Source organism: Callorhinus ursinus, unplaced genomic scaffold (genome assembly GCF_003265705.2).
Source record: "Callorhinus ursinus isolate GAN/ISIS: 27379988/994484 unplaced genomic scaffold, GSC_fseal_2.0 scaffold71, whole genome shotgun sequence".
Taxonomy (NCBI): Eukaryota; Metazoa; Chordata; class Mammalia; order Carnivora; family Otariidae; genus Callorhinus; species Callorhinus ursinus.
The window spans coordinates 2,694,868-2,715,723 of NW_027397133.1; the positions used below are offsets into that span (position 1 = coordinate 2,694,868).

A 20,856-nucleotide genomic window follows, 5' to 3' on the forward strand; every position below is an offset into this window, starting at 1 on the left:
TCCCGGGACTCCAGGATCATGACCTGAGCCGAAGGCAGTCGCTTAACCACCTGAGCCACCCAGGGGCCCCTCTCTCAATCTGTCTTGAAAGAGGGAGGGAGGGAGGGAGGGAGGAAGGAAAACTTAAGTGCAGGGGTGGAGGTTTGAGTTGGGGAGGACTCCCTGTTGTGTGTCCTTTGGCAAGTCACTGAATCTCTCCGACTTAATTTCCATAGCTAGAAAACGGGCGCCATGCCCAGCCTCCCGGGGTGTTCGGGGTGATCATAGAGGGCATCTCTTAGCTCTGCCACCCTCAGCACGGGCTTTAGTCTCACGCTCTGTCAAGATGCTCCCAAGCAGGTCTAGGCCTGACCATCTCCTTCTGGGGCTTCTTAGGACTGAGAGAATGTTTAGAAGCCCCCCACCCTGAGCGGACCCATTGGCCAGGATTGGGTCACACGCCTGTTCTTAAACCATTCACTGGTACAGTGGCTGAGATTGGCCCAGACCACTCATTTGCCACGCTGGCATCCCGGTCCGGATGAGGGAGGAAGAGGGCTGTTGGGGGGAGATGGATTCATTTTTGGCCCCTCCATTCCATCTGGCCCCAGGAGGTCTTATGGATAGAATGGAAGAAGAAACGCTGGAGCACCCCAGGTTCTCTGCAAGTCTAGGCCTCCCCCCTCTCCCTGGAAAGCCAGGAACTCAGTGCAGAAACCAAAATAATACTGGTTTATTCCAATCTTGAAGCACAATAGTCCAGACTGTTCCCCTCTCCCACTGAAGAGCCTCCAGCCCATCCCACCGGACCCCCCTCTCATTCAGTCTCTTCTGGGAATGACCCACCAGAAGGTCAAGGGGATCCAAGCCTCTGGGGCTTTAGAGGCTCTCAAATCCCTCCTGTCTTGTTCCTTCTCTCCCCAGCTCCCATACCTTTCCTTTCCGTGTGTGCTTTTGTCTCCTCTGTCCTCCACCCTGGCCTCCGTCTCCCCTGCCTCTCCTCTTGTCCTCTCTCCTCTGCTTATCTCCCTGCTAGTTCCTCTCCTCCCCCCCCGCCCCCCACTTGTCCTCCTACAGGCCCCCTTGCTTTACTCCTTCACCCCCGCACTCTCTGGAGTGACCATCTGTTCCTGCCTGGGCTCTCCCCATGTCCTGGTGTCTTCCCCTCCCCCAGCTTTGTCCCCTCCTTCCTTCTGCCCCGGTCGGACCCTGTCTGCCCCCGTCTCATCACACATTTCCTCTCCTGAGGGAAGCCCTCAGAAGCCATCCTGGCCACCACCATCTTCCACACTGTGCCTCCAGGACCTCGGAGACCATTGTCAGCGCCCCCCCCCCCCCCCCACACACACCCAGAGAGGTAAACGGCCAAGGTGACGTCCCTGGATGACACAGGAGGTAGCCAGAGGGATTGGGGTGGCCTCCTTGGCCTCAGCCCTATTATCTTTGGGATCGAATAATGCCCTCCTGCCCTCGCAGCGGAGGGTGGCAGGCAGGGACCTGAAGGGTCAGGGCTCTGGGGCTCTCCCCCAGCAATCCCTGAGCAGGTCCATGTGGAATAAGGCTGCCCCGGTGAGGAGGCGGGCTGCAAAGAGGTGTCGGCAGGGCAGACGCCGGGCGGCATGGATGGAGCAGCTGCAGCGGGTCAGAGCCCTGTCCAGGAAGAAGTCCGAGGTGCCATCCTTCAGGGCAAACCCAGCTCCAGTCCAGTGGAAACCCCGGGTACCGTGCTGCCTGGCAAAGGCCAGCTCTTCGGCCACCAAGTCTGCCAGCTCTGGCCCGCAGGCTGCTCGGAACTTGGCCAGGGGCTCCCAGTCCACCTCCTCCTCTGCCGAGGGGCAGCAGGGCCTCTTCGGTTCCCTTGGCCCTTCTTCTTCACCTCCTTCCTGCAGGCTCTCCCCGGTGGCCAGGCAGACTCTCCTTGTCCCTGCCCATTCTAGATCACCCTCAAACACCGTCGCCACCGGGGTGCCGCACGTGACCCCATTCCCCAGCCCTAGACACCTCCCTCCTGTGCCCCCACACTCCACCCCTTGTCCTCCTCTGCTCTTGGGGCCCACGGATGGGGCTCCCTCTCCATTCTCCGGGCCTGTCATCCTTGTGTCCCCGAGCTGGACCAGAACTACATCCTCCAGGTCCCTTCTTCTTTTGACCCCCAAACTCACTCCTCTCTCTTCTCCAATCTCTGGCCCTCTCTGCCTCTCATCTCCCCACCGGGGCCCCCTTTGGTCTCCATTCTCAGGGACCAACTCCCTGGGCTTCTCCAAATGGCGCCCCCTCCAGCTCCTGACCTCCAACCCCCTTCCCTTCTCGGCTTCCAACTGAGGCCCCTTCCACTCTCTGGTTTTCAGTCCACGTGCCCTCTCATCATGCAGCTGGGCCCCCCTCCAGGTGCTCCCTTCAAGACTCCTGGCCCGCTCGGAATCCAACGGGGTCCCCCTCCGGCCTGTGGTCTCCAGCACCCTAATCCTTCGATCCTCCAGCTGGGCCGTCCTCCAGGTGTACCCTTCCAATCCCCTCGGCCCGTGGTCCTCCAACCGGGCGCCTCTCCGGACATAACCTTCCGGTCCCTTATCCTTCTCGCCCTCCAACAGGGCCCCCCTCCAGTCTCTGATCTCTGGTCCTCTCCACTGCTCGTTCTCCAACTGGGACCCTCTCCAAACGCTCTCTTCTAGCCCTCTCTCTTTCTGGTTCTCCAACTGGACCTCTCTCCAGTCTTGGATCTGCAACCCCCTCCCCATCTCACTTTCCAACTGAGCCCCTCCCCGGTCTCTGGCCTCCAAACCTCGGGGCCGCTCCTTCTCCAACTGGGCGCCTCTCCAAATACTTCCTTCTTTCGGGGCCCCTCTCCAGTCCCCGCTCTCCAGGACCTTCATCCTCTCCTCCACGTGGGCTCCCCTCCCCGGCTCGCCCTCTGGCCACGGCCCCCCACCGTCCGGGCCGTCGGGCGCCGCCTCCCCGGCCGCGTCGGCCCACTGCATGGCCACCAGGTCGCGGAGGCACTGCGCCACGCTGCGCGAGGGGCTCAGGCGGCGCAGCAGGCGCCGGCGGTGGCCGCGCACCAGGGCGCACGCGTCCAGGTCCCGGGCCGCCTCGAAGGCTCGGAAGCGCACCCACATGTCGCGGCGCGGGGCCCAGTTGCGCTCGAAGTAGTCGACGAAGGCGGCCGGGCCGTGCGCGCGCAGCTCGGCCAGCGCCTCGGCGTAGGCGGCGGGCGACGACGCGCCGGCCAGGCGGCACAGGCGCGGCCACAGGCCCGGGTCCTCGCGGCCGGCGCCGCCCAGCTCCTGCGCCTTGCTGAAGAGCGTCTCGAGGCCCTGCGCGCGGCAGATCTGCACGCGCGCGCCCGGCAGCAGCTGGCGCACGGCGGGCAGCTGCGCCGCCACCTCGGGCCCCGCCGTCAGGCAGCGCACGCGGCCCTTGACGTCGGGCGCGCTCTGCAGCAGCGAGGCCAGCGCGAAGCGCAGCAGGCTCGGCGTGCCCGGGCGCGCCACGCAGCAGGCGGCCTGGCGCGCGCGGCCCGCGCCGTCCACGCACAGCACGGCCAGCAGGTCCAGCGCGCCCTGCAGCCCCGGCAGCCGGTCCACCAGGAGCATGCGCGGGAAGCGCCGCAGCAGCGCCCGCGTGCGCGACGTCAGGAAGAACACCGTCTCCACCACCGCCTGGTCCTCCACGAACACCAGCTTCACCTGCGGGCGGGGGAGGGGGAGGCAGGGAAAGAGGTCAGGGGACGCCGGGGGTCGCCCGGCGGCTCCCGGATCTCGGCCCCCCCCGCCGCCCGCCCCGCCACGGTGGGTGGGGGGGGGGGCAGTGGGAATCCATTCATCCCTGCGTGCAGCCCTTCTTCCGGCCGGCAGGAGGCAGTGCCGGGGCATGGTTAAAAACGCGACCTCTGGAGGCCGATGGCCCGCGTGTGAGATCCCCGGCACCACCGTCTAATAGCTGTGTGATTTGTGCACACGCGACAGCCTCTCCGAGCCTCCCTGCACCTACTGGGACCTGGGTATTCATTCCTTCATGCGCTGAGAGGCGGTCTGGAACAGAAGTCTCAAAGTGTAGGCCTTGAAGCGGCAGCATCGCCTGCTGGGATCTTGACAGAAATGCATATTCTTAGGCCTTCCCAGACCTGCCGAGTCAGAAACTCTGAGGGCCCTACAGTCGGCGCTCTGACAAGCCCTCCAGGGGATTCCCACGCGCGCTCCAGTTGGAGAGCCACCGGTCTAGCACTAAGGCCGTAGACTTCGAAGCCAGATCGTCTAGGTTTGAGTCCCGTCCCCACCACTCTCGAACCTTGTGACTTGACCTATCTGAGCCTCAGTTTCCTCCTTAACCTCCTTGTTCCCCCAATTTCCTCTTCTGGGAACTGAAAATTCATTCCTTCATGCTCGGAAGGTCAGGCCCAGCTCAGGGTCTAGAGCCAGACCGCCTGGGCTGAGACCCTAGCCGTGTGGCTTCCCGCGACTTCCCTGACCTCCACCCCATCTGTAAAATGAAGAGAGAGTATCTCTGTGACTGGAAGGACGAAATGCATTAAAGCATTTTAATGCCCCCTTTCTGATCTCTCCTGGCTTCTGTCACCCTGGAAACTCCTGGCTGCCTGGCACACATATATCAATGTTCAACCAATAGTAAGTGCTCTCAAAGTGTTCATCATTACTACCATTATCACCCCCGCTCAAAGATCGCGTCCGCATAAAGGTCTGCCCTGACCATCGCTTCCAAGCAAATACCCCAGCTCTCTCTGGCCGCTGTTGGCCATGGCACTTAACCACCCTGGAGCATGTCACCTCTTTATTTGCTGATTTGCTTATCATCTGTTTGCCCTTCCTAAGATGGACGCGCCACAAGGTTAGGGATGTTGTGTTTTGCATTCCCAATGTTTGGAATGGCGCCCACAGTCTCGGCTCGATACATCCCGAACGAATGCATGCATCAGTGTGCGGCCATATCCACTTGCCATGTCTCCGGAGTCCAGGGAAGAGTCTAATTTTGAATCTTCACTTTGTCTCTTACTAGCTGTGGGGACCCTGGCCTGAGTCTCACTATCCTTGGCTGCAAAACTGAGGTAATGTCTATCGACCACGGTCATGGAGAGGCTAAAATGAGATCATTTGTGTCCAAAGCTTGGTGCGTATCCAATCCCGCTATTCTTTCTGTCTTACTTGCCTCGCAGCAGCACTGAGGACAGGGAGCCTGCCCCCCTTTTGATCTCTCTTGGCTTCTGTCACCCTGGAAACTCCTGGCTGTCTTCCTTCCTCCCAGGCATCTCCCATGTGGTTTCTTTGCTTCTCCTCTTCCACCCCTGCTCCGCTTCTAAATGTTGCTGAGCCGCAGAGCCCGTCCTGGCTTCTCTTCTCCTCTTTCCTGTCTCTAGGCTCTGCCAAGGTGATCTCATCTGGTCACACGGCCTTCCTCATCTCTCAGCTGATAACTCCCAGTTCTGTATCTCGAGGCTCTAGATCCAGCTACTGAACTGCCTCGGCAGGAACGTGGCCCGTTGGACGTCTCCAGTGTCCCTGGAGATGGGCAGCCCAGAGCCGCACTTGATTCCCACTGCCCCCCAACTGGCCCCATCTCCATTTCATTTTCAAAGCCTCTGATCAGATCACCCCCTCCCCTGCATTGAAAGCCTTTCCTCTCCTGGGGCTTCGCATCCCACCTCAAGGACCACCCAGATTTCCCACCACGCTGTGGGCTGGGCGATCAGGCCCTTGGACCTCCTATTCTGCCCCTCTCATCCTCCTTGATGTCAGCCACTCTGGCATCATCATGCATGAAAACCACTGAATGGAGCAGGCAGGTGACGATCGGACTCCTTCTGCCGGTCCCTGTCAGGGCTGGCCCCCACCTGCCCAACCAGGATCTGAACCATGTAAGCATGGATCTCGCCACAAACCATCCTGCCATCGTCCAACCTCATCCTACCAGATGGTTAAAAAGCACTGCATCGGAGCACCTGGGTGGCTCAGTCGGCTAAGTGCCCGACTCTTGGTTTTGGCTCAGGTCATGATCCCGAGGTTGTGAGATTGAGCCCCGTGTAGGTCTGCCCGCTTAGTGGGGAGTCTGGTGGAGATTCTCCCTCTCCCTTTGCCCTTCCCCCTGCTTGCACTCTCTCATGTTCTTTCTCTCTCAAATGAATCAATAAGTCTTAAGGGGGAAAAAAAAAGCACTGCATCATTCTCAGCTTTCAAGGGGAAAGAAACAAAAAATCCTCTAATTAAAAAAAAAGAAAGGACTAGTAGAGTCCCCAAAAAGCAAGGAAATTGCTTTCCCGCCCCAGAAATTCTATATTCAGCATCTTAACTCGTATTAGAACTCACCATATTTTATGAAAAAGCCTAGAAAACCTACCGCGGGATTAGTTACTACCCCACTACGATTTTTTTTCCCAACCATCATGAATTTTTACACCTACGATTACTTGACAATTTATCTCTGCAAATGTCTCAATCTAGAACTGCTCTGTCCAAACTGGTCGCCTTAGCCCCATGTAGCTATTTACGTTTAAATTTTTAAAAAAGATTTTATTTATTTATTTGTCGGAGAGAGAGAGAGAGAGAGAGAGCGCATGCACAAGCAGGGGGAGGGGCAGAGGGAGAGGCAGGCTCCCCGCTGAGCAGGGAGCCCGATGCGGGGCTCGATCCCAGGACCCTGGGATCACAACCTGAGCCGAAGGCAGACGGTTAACCAACTGAGCCACCCAGGCGTCCCATCTTTACATTTAAATTAATATTTGACAACCTAGAAAAATTCAGTTCATCGGTCACACTAGTCCTATTTCACACGGGGCTAGCGACTCCTCTCCTGAATGCCGCAGATACAGGACATTGGCACCATCACAGAAAGTTCCTTCAGACAGTACTAGTGGAGAAATTACCACCAAGATAAAAGTTGTCCTATGTATAACCAAAAGAGTGACACGTTTCAATAGTCTTGAGTTCGTGTCTGTTTCTTCTGGGGAGTCAGGAGTAGGAAAAGGAAATACAGCAAAATGTATGTGGCTTGAGACTTTTCCAGAGCAGGCAAGCCCTTGATGAGTTAGAAGCCGACTTCCATTCTTTAAGGGATAATTTCGATTTCTGACCTGGGGTTTTCTTTCTCTAAAGAGGGCACGGAAGCTTTTCTTGCCCAGCCATTGGTTCATTAAACAGCGTGGACTGAGAGCCTCTTGTGGGCTGTGCATGACCTTGAAGAGAGAAGAGGGACAGAGGCAGGCCTGAGTCCTGCCCTGTTGGACTGGCTGAGGCTCCAGGAACAGTCCAGTCGCACAACCAGAGGTACGTACCTTCAGCTGAGAGGCGTACCCCCGCAGGCAGTAAGCGGCAGGGCTGGAATTTGCACCCAAGGCCGCTTGGGCCTAGAGTCCGCGCTCCTGACCGCCATACCCCCTTGGCCTTCACGAAAGTGATCCCACAGGCCTGATTCAAGGGCAGGTGGCTGGCAGATATGAGGGCTCGCCTGAGGGCAGGTATCACCTCGGACACACAGATCGGTGACACTGGGGTGCGTCAACCACAGATGGTGGATTCCACAAATGTGAACATCAGAAACCACGCCACGAAACGCTCTCCACCCACAGCCCTGTTTTCATGTAATTGGAACGGTACTATTCTCCAGACTGACCCGAAGAAAAACTTGAGGGAATAAAAATAATACCTAAATAGCTACCCATACGGGGCTTCCTACTTAACTGTTTTTACACAGACACGCACATACACACACTTAATCCTCACACAACAACCCTATGGAGTAGTACCTATTTATTCTTATCCCCATTCTACGGACAAACAAACTAAGGCTTGGAGAAGTAACTTGTCGCACCTTGTTGGATGTCCCACGGCCAGTAAACGGCACAGCTGGAATGTAGAGAAAGCTCTTAGCACCTCACAAGATAAATAAAACCAGTTTCTAGCTGTTACTCTAGGACCCAGAAAATAGCTGATTAACCTTCTAAGTCACCCGCACCTGTGCGGCATAAATTCCCAGCAGTGGGAGAGGGGCCCAAGTGCTCATTTTGATAGACATTGCCCAGTTGCCCTCCACTGTTTACCTCCACCAGTTTACCTTTCACTATTCATAAAAGTGGCACACTCAGATCAACGGTCCTCCTTCTCAGAAGGCGAAGCACACCCATGACAGAAGGTACAACATCTCTGTGCAAACTCCGTCTCTGCCCAGAAAGCTTGCCGATTACCCTAGAAAGCTTGCCAATTGCCCTAGAGCCTGCCACAAACGAGGCGATGGAGATGTGACTAACACCGCAGCACATCATCGCAGCCTCGGGGCAGATTATAAAAGGTCTTAACAGCTCTCTTGTTGAAACAGCTACTCAGTCTTGCCCACAAACTGTGGCAGTGGCTTTTGGGTACCCTAGTCTTATTGGACCCCCTCCCAGGACCAAGTGGGTCACCGCCACTCAGGGGGTCCCAGGCATTCAGTTTTTCAAAGTAACCCCTCCAAAACAGAAACAAAAACAAAACAACTACCAAAAAAAAAAAAAAAACAAACCAAAACAAAACAAAAACCCAAACCAAACCAAAAAACAAAATCATCCCTCCTACACAAGACTGCTGGGAAGCAGAGAGCATAATATCTGGTTGTTGCTTAGCCTCGTCTTGGGACCAGATAAAGAATTACTATCTTAACATAGTAATAATACAGAACTCGTTCAATATATCTCATGACTGAAAAGAGCCACCCGAAACTGCCACGTAAAGGTGACAGGTTGGCCAGACTCTAACTTTATCTTCCCTGAACCTCAAGTAGAGGTTTCCATAGAAAAGGACTTCTCTTCTTTTTTTTTTTTTTTTTTTTTTTAAGACAGGAGCAATAGGAAAGGAGACAACAGGAACCAAATTTGGGAAGCCGGCAAGCATTTGGACAAGATGGCCACTCTCCACCCCCCACCCCCCGCAAAACAAAAGCCAAACCCTGAGCCCCATGATTCCTGAGCCAGCAACTGCAAAATGCTGAGGACTGATAGTAGCATTTTCAAAAAGGAATTGGCAGTGCTAGGCAGTGCAGGGAGGTTAAAATAGACAAGTCGATGGCTGTTTAAGAAGCAGGTAGACCTCTAAGGTCAAGTTTCCTCTCACTCCCAGGTGGCTGGAGGTTTATTCTGTGAAAAGGGTGGAACAGAAAGGGCCAGTGGCCGGGGAGCCTGGGTAGCTCAGTCGGTTAAGCGTCTGCCTTTGGCTCAGGTCATGATCCCAGAGTCCTGGGATCGAGTCCCGCATTGGGCTCCCTGCTCAGCCGAGAGCCTGGTTCTCCCTCTGCCCCTCCCCAATGCTCATGGGCATGCTCTCTCTCTCTCTCAAATAAATAAATAAAATCTTAAAAAAAAAAGGGAAGGGCTGCTGGCCTTGGGGACAACGGGTCCATCTGATGAGGGACAGGGTGTCCATGCATCTTGCTGCCCCAAAGCCAGCTCCCCGGCACTCTTCCCCCATGTGGCTCCCAGAAGCTGGCAGTCTGGCCCTTACCCCCGCAGGCAAGAAGTTAAAGATGACCAGCCCCAGAGAAAGAAACGAAAGATGCTGACATGTGGCCAGCCCCAACATCTAAAGCAAGATGCAAAAAAAGAGTATGTCTAATATGCTACCTTGCTGGAGGAGGGGAGCAAGTGGAAATAAAATGAAAATGAAAGACAAATTTCCCTGTATACCTATGGGGTGGGGCTGTTCAGTGTGAAGCCAGTGGCTGTTTAAATTGCAATTAATTAAATTAAATTAAAAATCCGGTTCCTCCATCATATTGACCACATTGTGAGTGCTCGATAGCCACATGAGTCCAGGGGACACAGATCATTTCTATCATCATAGAAAGTTCCCCTGGGTAGCCCCGAGCCATAGAATAGAAAGATGTATGAAGAACGGATACTCTGGTGGCCTCTGAGGAGGGGACCTGGGAGACAGGAGGTGACAAGGGGACTTTTCACCTTTTGAACCTTTGTACCTTTTGGATTTAGAAGCATGTGAATATGTTACATATTCAAAAAGTCAATATTTAAATGTTAAAAAAAAAAAAGGAATAATCCTTTCACTGGTCTCTCTCTTGGTGTTCAGGAATTCCTCCCTCGCTTCCTTTAAGAGGATTGAGGTGGACCAAAAGATGGACCCAGGAGCCAACCTTGGTTTAGCCGGGATTCTACGGCAGCCTCCAAACTGGAAGTTAAAAGGACAATCCCTTGACCTTGAAGGCTTTTGTTTATGGATGAGCGGCTTCTCACGGGGGCAGCCCTACAGAGGTGTCTGCAGGGAAGACAGCCGAGGCTTCTTTATTTGACGGTGGACAGCGGAGAACTGAATAGCTCAGCGAAGACCAGTGGCGTGCGGAGTACACGTGTGTACCCCCGCTTTACAGAGCGGTAAACTGACTTGGGTGGGACCCTCAGCTCTCCGGAGGCTAGCCCCGATGGAAGGGGCCCAAGCCTCATTTCTAAACTGGGGAAGAGCCGAGCGGTGAAGAGCATGGCCCTGGATCCAGACTGTGTAAGTCTGAAGTCCAGCTCCATCACTAAGTAGCTGTGTGACCCCGGGCCAATGCCTCGACCTCTCTGTGCTTCCGTTTCCTTGTCTATAAAATGGAAAGGAGAATGGTGGCCTCCTTCCTCAGCATGCTCTGGTGCGATTTAAATGAATTATAACACGCAAAGCACTTAGGGTAGTGCTTGGCACATAGTCAGTGCTTGATAACATGAACTAAAATTATCATCGATATGATGTGTGGATAGAGGGCTGGGTTTGCATTGGTGGCTTGAATCACGGCTGGTTCCTGAGCATGAGATGGAGGTAGGGGGGGTGCTCTGGACCTGATTCTGGAGAGTGGGTTCACACTGCACCACTACCCTGGGTTGGGATTCTTCCATACATAAGGGAAGCAGCACAGCCAGGGGGGAGAACCTAGTTTTCCCCTTCCCTCCTCTTCCTCCCTGCACATCCACCCCGGCTCTGAAGTTGGATGAGAGCAGCGGAAAGATTCCTCTTGGAGGAACAGCGGGACTGCTCCAGCCTCTGAACCTTTGCATTGGCTATTCCTTCTGCCTGGACCTCCTGTCCCTCTGAAGATAGAATGGGGGTCCCCTGCCTCTATTCTGCCTCCTCTGCTTCACCAGCATTTCCTTGGCGAGACCTTCCCTGACCGCTCAAATTAAAATAGCACCCTTACAGGGGCACCTGGGTGGCTCAGTCGATTGAGCATCTGCCTCCGGTCAGGTGATGATCCCAGGGTCCTGGGATCGAGTCCCGCATTGGGCCCCCCGCTCAGCAGGGAACCTGCATCTCCCTCTCCCGCTGCCTCTCCCCCCGCCGGCTTGTGCTCTCTCACTCTCTCTCAAATAAATAACATCTTTTAAGAAAATAAATTAAAATAGCATCCTTACAACTGACTGTCCCTCTCCATGTCCTGACCCTATTCTCCTTGACACTACTCCTCACTCCATCTCCTTGACAAAGGTGACCCTCTCTTCTGAGTCTTGATCTGGGTGGTGGGGAAGGGCAGTTTTCACTTTGTGGACATTCCTCCAACTATGCACTTCTCATCTGAGCATTTTCTATGTGTGTGGCTCGGTTTTTCTAAATGGCACTTTCTGTCACCCCTTCTTCCTCGCCCCAACCCTCCTGACGTTTTGTCACAGTTGGCTGTCTGTCTCCTGTTGGTTTCCCCCACTACAACCACAAGGTGATTCCGGCGGCTTCCTCTGCAAGGTAACCAATAGCCAGGAGTGGCTCTTTAAATTTCAATGAGTTAAGGTGAAATGAAATTTAAAATTTGGTTCCTCGGTCCTCCTGGCCACATTGCAAGTGCTCGTGTGGCCAGGGGCTACCCTACCGGGCGGTGCAGCACCCCCACGCATTTCCGACGGGGCAGAAAGCTCTTGTGGTCCCTGCGGGCAGGGACCACGGGTGTCTGGCAGGCTGCGGCCTCCCCAAGGCCGCAGTGGGCACTTAGTGAATGACCGAATGGGGGGGGAGAGGAGGGGGAATGGGTGAAAGGAGCGAACGGATGAGTGGGCGGATGAATGAATGAATGAATGAATGACCCGTGAGGCTCGGGCGTGGCTCTCCCCCGCCCCCGCCTGCCTCCCCCGAGACCCCACCTTGGCCTCGGGGTCGGTGCGGAAGAGCCCCTCGAGCACGTGCAGGGCGTCCAGGACGCCGTGGTCGCGGCCCTTGCAGTAGGAGAGCAGGCGGCGCACGTCGGCCGGCGCCACGAACTGCTTGGAGATCTTGTTGGTGGTGCGCACCGGGAGGCAGGCGTTGGCCAGCAGGTGGCCCGGGCGGAAGTAGTAGGCGAACTCGAGCGGGCAGGCGGGGTGCGAGTGGGTCAGCTGGCACTCCGTCACCACGAGGCGGTCCCGCAGCGGGCTCAGCTTGACGATGATGAAGGCCGGGCAGCCGGGCTGGGGGGGCCTGCGGGAGAACGACCACCGCCGCCGTCACATCACCCTCTGCCCTTGTACTCCTTCTCTCTCTCTCTCTCTCTCTCTCTCTCTCCTTTTTAATTATTATTTTCTAAAATTAAGGACTGTCGCAAGCACCGAGAAGAGAGAGGGCCTTCCGAATCTGTCAGCTGCGTGACCTTGGGCAAGTCCCTTCAAGCCTCTGCGCCTCAGTTTCCTCCTAGGTTGAAAGGGAGATCATCAGCACCCAGACCTTTCTCCTGGGGTTGTTGTGAGGATTGAAAGAGTTGATGTATGGACAGCACTTAACTGTGTCTGCAACGTGACCAGCCCCCGTGTTGGCTGCGCCTCTGTGCCTACCACCCCGTCTCTATCAAAAGCGAAGGGATATTTTATTTACCTCAAACAACTGTAAGAAATAAAACTTCAGAGACTCCTGTATCCACTTCACATTTAGCAAGACCAGCATGGCAAGTTGAGGGCCTCTGGGGACGCTGTCCCCCAAAAGTCCTCCTCAGTCCCCCAAAGTAGCCACTTCCCAAATTGGGTATCTAGCCTTTCCTGTGTGTTTTTAGGTTCCCATAAACAGTGGAAGGTAGGTTCCCAGGTTTTAAAAGTTCGTATACACAGAAAGGTGCTCAAACTCATCAGTCATCTAGCGAATACCAATGAAAAGCCCCAGGAAATGCCACTACCCACCGCCAGAATGACCAAATAAAAGCACAGACCAGGATGTGGAGAAAGCGCAACACTTAACTTCTCGTCGATCAGAGTTTACTTGTCACTTGTCACCGCGTGACAGTGTCTGCTAACGTGGATCACGTGTCACCCCGTGACCCAGTGTTTCCACTCAAGACAAATGCCTGAAGATGGGCACCCAAAGATTGTACTAGAATGTTCACAGCAGCCCCGTTCGTATCAGTCAGGTATTTGAAACAACCCGACATCCACCAGGAGGGCAGGAAAATAAGTAAGGCTATATCCTCAAATACGACCCTAACCAACAGTAAGAATGGACAAGCCATTCCTATCGCCAGCAACGTGGTCGGATCTCGCAGATCTGCTGTGTGAAAGATGCCCCACACGAAAGATGACAAGCCATCACGGGGTGGGTTTATCGAAAGTTCCATAAGAGGCAAAGGTAGCCTCTGCTGTTGGGAGACCGGGGAGTGGTTACCCTTGAGTGGTTAACACTATGGGGAGGTTGGCACTGGGCACGTGTATTCCCTTGTTCTGGGTATTGGTTACATGGACATTTTGTTTGGAGGAAATTCGTTGAGTTGCATACATTATGATGCATGTGCTTTTCTTCATGTGTGTTACACTTTTAAAAAGTTTACTTAGGAAACTTTTTCTTTCTAGCGTATGGTAGGCAGAACAGCCCCTCAAGGATGTTCACGTCCTAGTTGCTGGAGCTGTGCAAACATTACCGTGCACTGCAAAAGGGACTTTGCAGATATGATTAAATTAAGGGTCTTGAGATGGGGAGATGATCCTGGTTTATCCAGGTGAGCTCAGTGTACCTCCAAGCGTCCTTTATAAGGGGAAGACAGAAGCAAGAAGCCAGAGAGGCAAGTCAAAGTCAGAGAGAGAGAGAGAGAGAGAGAGAGAAAGAAAGATGCTTCTCTGCTGGAGGGGCAGCAAGCCTAGGAGAGGCTGCAAGCCAGGAATGCCGGCGCCTCTAGAAGATTCTCCCCTAGAGCCTCCAGAAGGAACCAGCCTTGCAGACACCTCGATTTTAGCCCCGTGAGACCGGTGCTGGACTGATGACCCTCAGAGCTCTAAGATCACCCATTTGCATTGTTTTAAGCCGCCACATTTGTGATACTTTGTTACAATAGCAATGGGAAACTAACCCCACTCTCTCTCTATACTCTTGCAACTTGCTTTCTCACTCATCAGCTTTTCAGCATTGGTTCATTCCTTTTGCTGCCTGATATGCCACTCGCAACTCTGCCAACCGCATGGCGGTTTTTTTCTTTTTTAAAGATTCTATTTAAGTCATCTCGATAGCCAAGGTGGAGCTCGAACTCACAACACCGAGATCAAAAGTCGCATGCTCAACCGACTGAGCCAGCCAGGTGCCCCCTCTGCCAACTGCATGTTGTCTCCTCTTTTCCCTTTTTACAAACAACGCTTTGATGACACCCAACTCTTTTATCTGTCTGTGTGTGAGCAAGAGCCTGTCTAGGACAGAGGCCCTCAAGCTGCAGGGCATGGCCCACCCATCAGCTGAAATCGATCAGGGAGCTACAACCAGCATTGTAAAAAATGAAAGAGAACAGGGGGGAAATCAGGGTGCATTTCCCTGATAATAATACTTATTATTGACATCTGCTTTCTGAAAGGAGGTTCCGTGTTTCTCCATGAGGAATGATATTGGCATTTTGTGTAGGAGGTTTATGTTTATAGAGCAGGGATTGGCACACTTTTTCTGGAAAGTGACAGACACTAAACAGACTCTGTTGCTATATTGTGAAAACAGCCATAGATGGTATGTCAATGCATGGGCCTGGCTGTGTTCCAATAAAACTTTATTTACAAAACACAGCTGCAGGGGCGCCTGGGTGGCTCAGTCCTTAAGCGTCTGCCTTCGGCTCAGGTCATGATCTCAGGGTCCTGGGATCAAGCCCCGCATCAGGCTCCCTGCTCTGCGGGGAGCCTGCTTCTCCCTCTCCCACTCCCCCCTGCTTGTGTTCCCTCTCTCACTGTGTCTCTCTCTGTCAAATAAATAAAATAAAATCTTAAAACAAACAAAAAAACAAAACACAGCTGCCAGGTGGATTTGGACCAAGGTCCTCACAGCTTGTCAGCCCTTGTAACATAGATTGTCCAGGGCTTGGCAAGTAATTAAGAAGCGTGACTCACAGGCAGTAAATGAGTAGCATGCCCCAAAACGCTCCTAAATTGTTTCCAAATGGCCCCAGAGAAGGGTGAGCCTCCCCAGAACCCACCCCGACACTCTCCAGTAAAAATACTTAAGAACTGTCTTTGTTAAACCAGAAGGGGATCCTTGACACGTCCCTTTTCTGCTCCATGCAGGAGGTAAAGGAAAACCAGGAGCCTGCTAGACTTTTTAAATCCACATAAAAAGCTTGAGACTTTTTGCCTCATTTAAAGCACAAAAATAATGCGAAATTAGAGAAAAGTCTAAGTCTCCAAATTGTTATAAATAAAATACAAATACGGAGCCACCCCAGTGGTGTTAGGGGGAACCAAAGGACATTTCCGACATGCAGCCATTTTTGATCTACCAAAACTGTGGCCCGTTCACAGGGCTCTACCTGACGAGTTTCCCCTGGCTAACTCGCGGGCTCTTGTGAAACTCTCTGGTCTGGCCTCTTTTGGCTGACTCTTTTGGTTCAGCCCTTAGAACAAGCCCCCACTCAGGGGAGGCCACACCTCCGGGAAGTTATGCATCTTGCCAGAGAATAGCACGTCCCCTCTGGGGTCCCCGTACCTCACATAACTCTCTACTGTGGCCTCAGCACGCTATTTTTGCAATTTCTCTACACCCAGCTGGGGAGAAGAATGCCACCCACCTCTACATGTGAACTCCATGTAGGCAGGAATCTGTCTGTTTTGCCTCCTGCTATGGTCCCAGCACTGAGAACAGCCCCTGCCCCCCGGGAGGCGCTCAGTAAATAGATGATGAGGAATGACAGAATCTCGCTGTAGGAACCCCAGGCACCCGGGCACTGCACTCATTACATCAAGCCACTCAGCACCCAGCCTGCCTATCATGCCTTATAAACTCCTCGGACCATCCGCGTTTCCCCCTTCCCACTGCCAGCAACCCTACTCAGTTCTTTCCTTCTTCATGAAACATCCTTCTCCCTTCTTTTCCCCTAGGTAGCTCTTATTCCTCCTTCACAACTCAGAACCAGCGTCACCTCCTCCAGGAAGCCTTCTCTGACCATCCCCAGGCAGATTTCATCACACATTGGGCTGAGGATCTGATGGATGCCCATCTGTAATGTGCTCCTCACTGAATGGGGTGCTCTTCCACTGAAACCCCCACGATCTAAAACACATTCACCCTTGCACGTAGCAGGTGCTTGAAACAAAGCTCTCGGATGGACAAACAGCATGGCACCTAGGACCACATTTGACTCTCATACTAATAATCTATGATTGCAATAAAGACGAGGGGTAGGGGAGGGAAGAGGGGGGGACCAAAAACATGGGCTTTGTGGTCAAACTGTGTGGGTCCTGATTCTGGTTTCCTCCTCTCGGCAGCTGGGCTATCTTGGGAAATTCCTTTAACCTCTCTGTGCTCGTTTTCTCAGGTAGCAATTGGGGCTAATAAGAATACCACCTCGTAGGTTCATCGAGAGTACAGAAGAGGATTATGTTATGCAAAGTAGTTAGACAAGGGACCGGTGCACAGTAAGCACTTAATAAAAATGAGCCTGCTATTTCCCCCATTTTTCTTCTTCTAAAAAGTACCATTGCTTTGAGCTGTTTTGCTCTCCACGGACCCATTTCTTCTTGATCTTTCAGGTTCTCAAGCTCTTTGTGTTTTCAAAGGCTGGTGTGTGTATTCTAGAGAGGGAAGCGCTGAGAGAGGCTGGGGGTTGTGCGGAGCAGAGGGCTGGGGCTGGAGGGGAAAGAGGCGGGATGGTGATTTGGGGGAGGTTGCAGGGCAACGTCTGGGGGAGGGGGCTGGAGTGGCCAGGGAGAAAGCTCTGCGGTGTGTTCTCAGGCCCCCTTGGCCCCAGCCTCCTGGCTGGCCTCCCGTCTCTCTCCTCCAGTCTGTCCCCCACAAGGCCCCAGGAGGGATTATCCTACCTCCAGAGCTGCCCCTGCTCTCAGCCCCTCCTGTCTCCCTCTGATAATTGCAGAGCACTGGGGACAGTGCCTGCACGTAGCAAATGCCATGTGTTTAAGACAGATACATACGTATATAAGTGTATAAACAAAGAGAATCCTTCAAGTTTCCATTTACTGGTCACCTCTTCTAGGAAGCCTTCCAGAAGCACCCTGTAAGCTCTCAGGTGGAGCTTAGCTGACCAGTCCTCTTTACCCTCCTCCCTCCCACTCTCTAACTTCTTCTCTCTCACAATTGTGAGCCCTGATTTCCAATTTTTTTTTTTTGTCTTTTTCTCCTCCATTAGGTTCTCAGCTGCTCAAGAGCAGCAGGCTCCAAATGCCTAGCAAAGAGTAGGTGCACACAGTAGGTGCTCAATAAGTGTTTGTTACCTCGAATTGGGTTCTGTTAACAAAGAGAGATTCCAGATTGGGCCTAAGCCGCTCACAAGCTCAAATGTTCTAGATTTCTCTGTGATGATGTGTGCATTCGATCCTGTTCTGCTTCCTGACCTCTGAGTCTCTGTTTCTAGATAAACAGGGAGTAAACTACCAAGAACAGTAATCTCTCAATAAACGTTTCAATGACTACGGTGAGCATCGGTGTTCGAAGGGCGATTTGCATGTATCAGCTCATTTAATCCTCACAAAACCTGGGATTGATCATGACCATCACTTCCTCCATTTTCCAAGTCAGGAAACTGAGACCCAGAAAGGTGATGTCACTTGCTCAGTGTCCCTGGCTAATCCCAGCAGGCCTGGGGTTTGAGGCGAGCCTGCTGGCTCCTGAGTCTGTGCTCTTGACTTGCAGAACAGCTGTCATTTACCCAGCCGCCCCACGCTGCAGGCACCGGGGAAGCACCTCCCCGTGCTTGGTCTCACAGTAACCTTCCAACAGCTCTGCGAGAACCCCATTTCAGAGAGGAGAAACCCGACTCAGAGATGTGATGTCTGTTGCCCAAAAGACACCCACCCCGGAAGTGGTGGGGCTGGTCTCAAGTGGCCTGAGGGCAGAGCCTGATTTTAAGCGCCCCGTTCTTGCCCATGGCTCTCCAACCAAGGGTCTGAAACTCATGCACACCCACAGGGACCAGGGCAGGTGAAACACGGAAGTGGCAGGGCTAAGTGTGAGGTAACAGGGAGCGGTGGGGTCTGGGGCAAACCTGAGCGCCAATGCCCTATCTAACTGCAGTGGCCGTCTGCCACACAAGAACGTGGGCTCAGCCTCTTCCCATGTTTCACGAAAAGCCAGAGACCAAACATTTTATGGAGAGTGCTCTGGTTTCAGACTGGGGGTGGGGGCTGGGGCGTGGTTAAAACTTCCTTGGCCAGCTGGGTGTATCTCCCAGCCCTCTCAGGGGTTTTTCATTTGCCCCTTGTAGCGTTAACACTTACAGGGAGCTTATTTGTGAGCTTGTTCATATAATGTCAGCCTTCCTGTTCAGTCTGAACATGCCAGGAGGGCAGGGGACGTGTCTACCCTGCTCAACACCTTCTCACCCCAATGAAGTATCTTTAGCCCCCATGTGGGACCTGGCCCTGTATTTACCGAATCAACAGATGGGTCTTTCCCTCTTTGTCCTGTAGTTTACTCTGGCAGCTCTGTCTCTGACCTCTTTGTAGGTGTCCCAAACCTGGCTCTCACCCATTTTTCTGGTGCTGGCTGGAGTCTCTGGCTCCATGTCTCCATGTTTCTGGAATATTCTGTCTTTTTTTTTTTTTTTTTTTGGCTTTCTTCAATGTGCCCATCTCACTCTCTGCCTCTAAGTCCCTGTTCAAGTCTGTAATTGGAGCCCGCCCTGTCACTCACTGTGCGTGCCTTTGTCCTTGCAGCTCACTGGCTGCCTGCCTTTCTCCAGGACTGTCTTGGCTTCTCTGCAAGGTGTACTTAGTTAGCTGTTTTGGTAGGCATCTCTCTCTCCCCATCTCTTGGTGGGGGGCTCTCTGCCTACTCCTCCCCCTCCCCCCCAACACCCCCCAGCAGGGCACGGCTCAGCTCACGCACCCCACGGTGGGCCGGCTGGGCGCGCGCACGTCCTTGCACACGAGCCGCACGTAGCTGTACTTGAGCACGTCGATGAGCGTGTAGAGCGGGGGTGCGCTGGCCCAGCGGCAGCGCGCCAGGTGCATGGAGCTCTTGACGAAGAAGAGCGCCAGCCGCTGCTGGCACCACGCGTCGAAGAAGCGGCTGAACTCGGCCCATGAGAAGAAGGCACGCTCCCGCAGCTCCTGCTCCTCCTGCCCCGCCGTGCTGGGTGGGGACTCCATCCTGGGGCGCCTGAGTGGAAGGGAGGGCACGTGGATATCAGACCCATCCCCACCAGGGGTATCCCACTTCCTCCATTTTCCGCCTGCCTCTTTGGTCCTGGTGCCTCTTTCTAGGTGGGGCCCAGGGTGGGATGCACCCCTGTTAATATCTAGATATGAATCTACACTCTATCTTTGGCTTTCTCCCATTTCTGCATTATTCCCGGGACAGCTGGAGCCTGTCATCCTGATCCCTAATTTCAGCTCTGGCCCCCTCTGTAGATGTGCCCGTAGGTACAGTTGGGGTCCCTCTCCCAAAATATAACCCTTAAGTTCAGTGGTGGACACCTCCAATGTATTCCCAACTTCCAGCTAAGACCTCCTCCCCCCTCCGGATATATCTCCTATACCTGGCCATAACCTCTATAGCGCCCCCATTCATATGAAACCCCCCCTTCTACGTGTCTACACTTGGCTGTAACTCACATCCATCTTTGCCCTCTTCTAAAGATGTTCCATGTCTAGATGTGCTCCCGCATCCAGTCATGGACCCCTCATCCCCAGACATATTCTTCACGCACCTGTGGCTCCCTCCTCCCTGGGATGTGGCTCCGATATGCAGCTGTTTCCCCGGATGTGACCCCATGGGTCGCCACATCCAGCTGTAGCCCCTGCCTCCGAGAGGCTCCCATATCCAGATGTCCTTCTCACATCCAGTATGTACTTTTCGCCCACAGGTGTGTGCCTCATTCACTTGTGGCCAATTCTCAGAAGTGTCACCAATACTTGTCTGTGCCCACCTCCTGCCCAGACGCGCCCCCCAGTCCAGCTGTAGCTCCCTCCTCCCATTTGCAGCTATTGTACTCCCCAGATGTGCATTCTGGTCCTAGACATGGCCCCTCGTCCTCAGATGGGCTTCATCACCCCAGATGCTCCCCCACGTCCAGCTGCGCCTCCCCCCACCCCGCCCCCGTGCAGCCCCTCCCAACCCGCTTCCGCCTCCCCAAGCCCTCCCAGCCCCTCCTGCCGCGGGGCCCTCCCACCTCCGCTGTCCCACCCAGCTGTGCCTCTCCCCTCCCCCAGATGTGCACCCTTCCCGCCCCTCCCCACTCACCTACCCGCCCCGGAGCGGCGTCCACCTCCCACAATGCTCCGCGCCGAGGCCAGGCCCGGCCCTTGCTCCCGGGATGCCCCGCGCGGCCTCCCGCCTCTCTTCCCGCTGTACCTCGCGCAGCGGCTTCCACCGAATCTCCCTCTTTCCCCGCCAGTCACTTCTCAGACCCGCAGCTACACCCACCCACCCAGAGCGAGGGAAGGCGCGGACCGTTTCCCATCGTGCTCTGCGGGAGGGCTCACCCTACTTCACCCCTTTCCTAGTAGCCTCCCGTCCGGGAGACTACAACTCCCAGCGTCCTCCGGAAGGC

The 20,856-nt window shown here is 54.2% G+C and overlaps 1 protein-coding gene across 5 annotated transcripts; it reads right to left on the reverse strand.

Annotated features, from left to right (window-relative positions):
* Positions 1 to 713: 713 nt before the first annotated feature.
* ZSWIM9 (zinc finger SWIM-type containing 9) lies at positions 714 to 20,853 on the reverse strand. 5 transcript variants are annotated; one of them, XM_025849648.2, is made up of 4 exons: positions 20,551 to 20,853; positions 19,191 to 19,463; positions 12,074 to 12,386; positions 714 to 3,665 (listed from the first exon to the last, which is right to left on the reverse strand). In XM_025849648.2, exons 2-4 carry the CDS (start codon positions 19,451 to 19,453, stop codon positions 1,485 to 1,487), a joined length of 2,757 nt encoding a protein of 918 aa, XP_025705433.1. In that variant the 5' UTR covers positions 19,454 to 19,463; positions 20,551 to 20,853; the 3' UTR covers positions 714 to 1,484. The 5 variants fall into 5 exon arrangements, with proteins under 5 accessions (XP_025705433.1, XP_025705435.1, XP_073742784.1 ...); XM_025849650.2 differs by having other exon boundaries at positions 20,547 to 20,853; XM_073886683.1 differs by lacking the exon at positions 12,074 to 12,386.
* Positions 20,854 to 20,856: the final 3 nt, after the last annotated feature.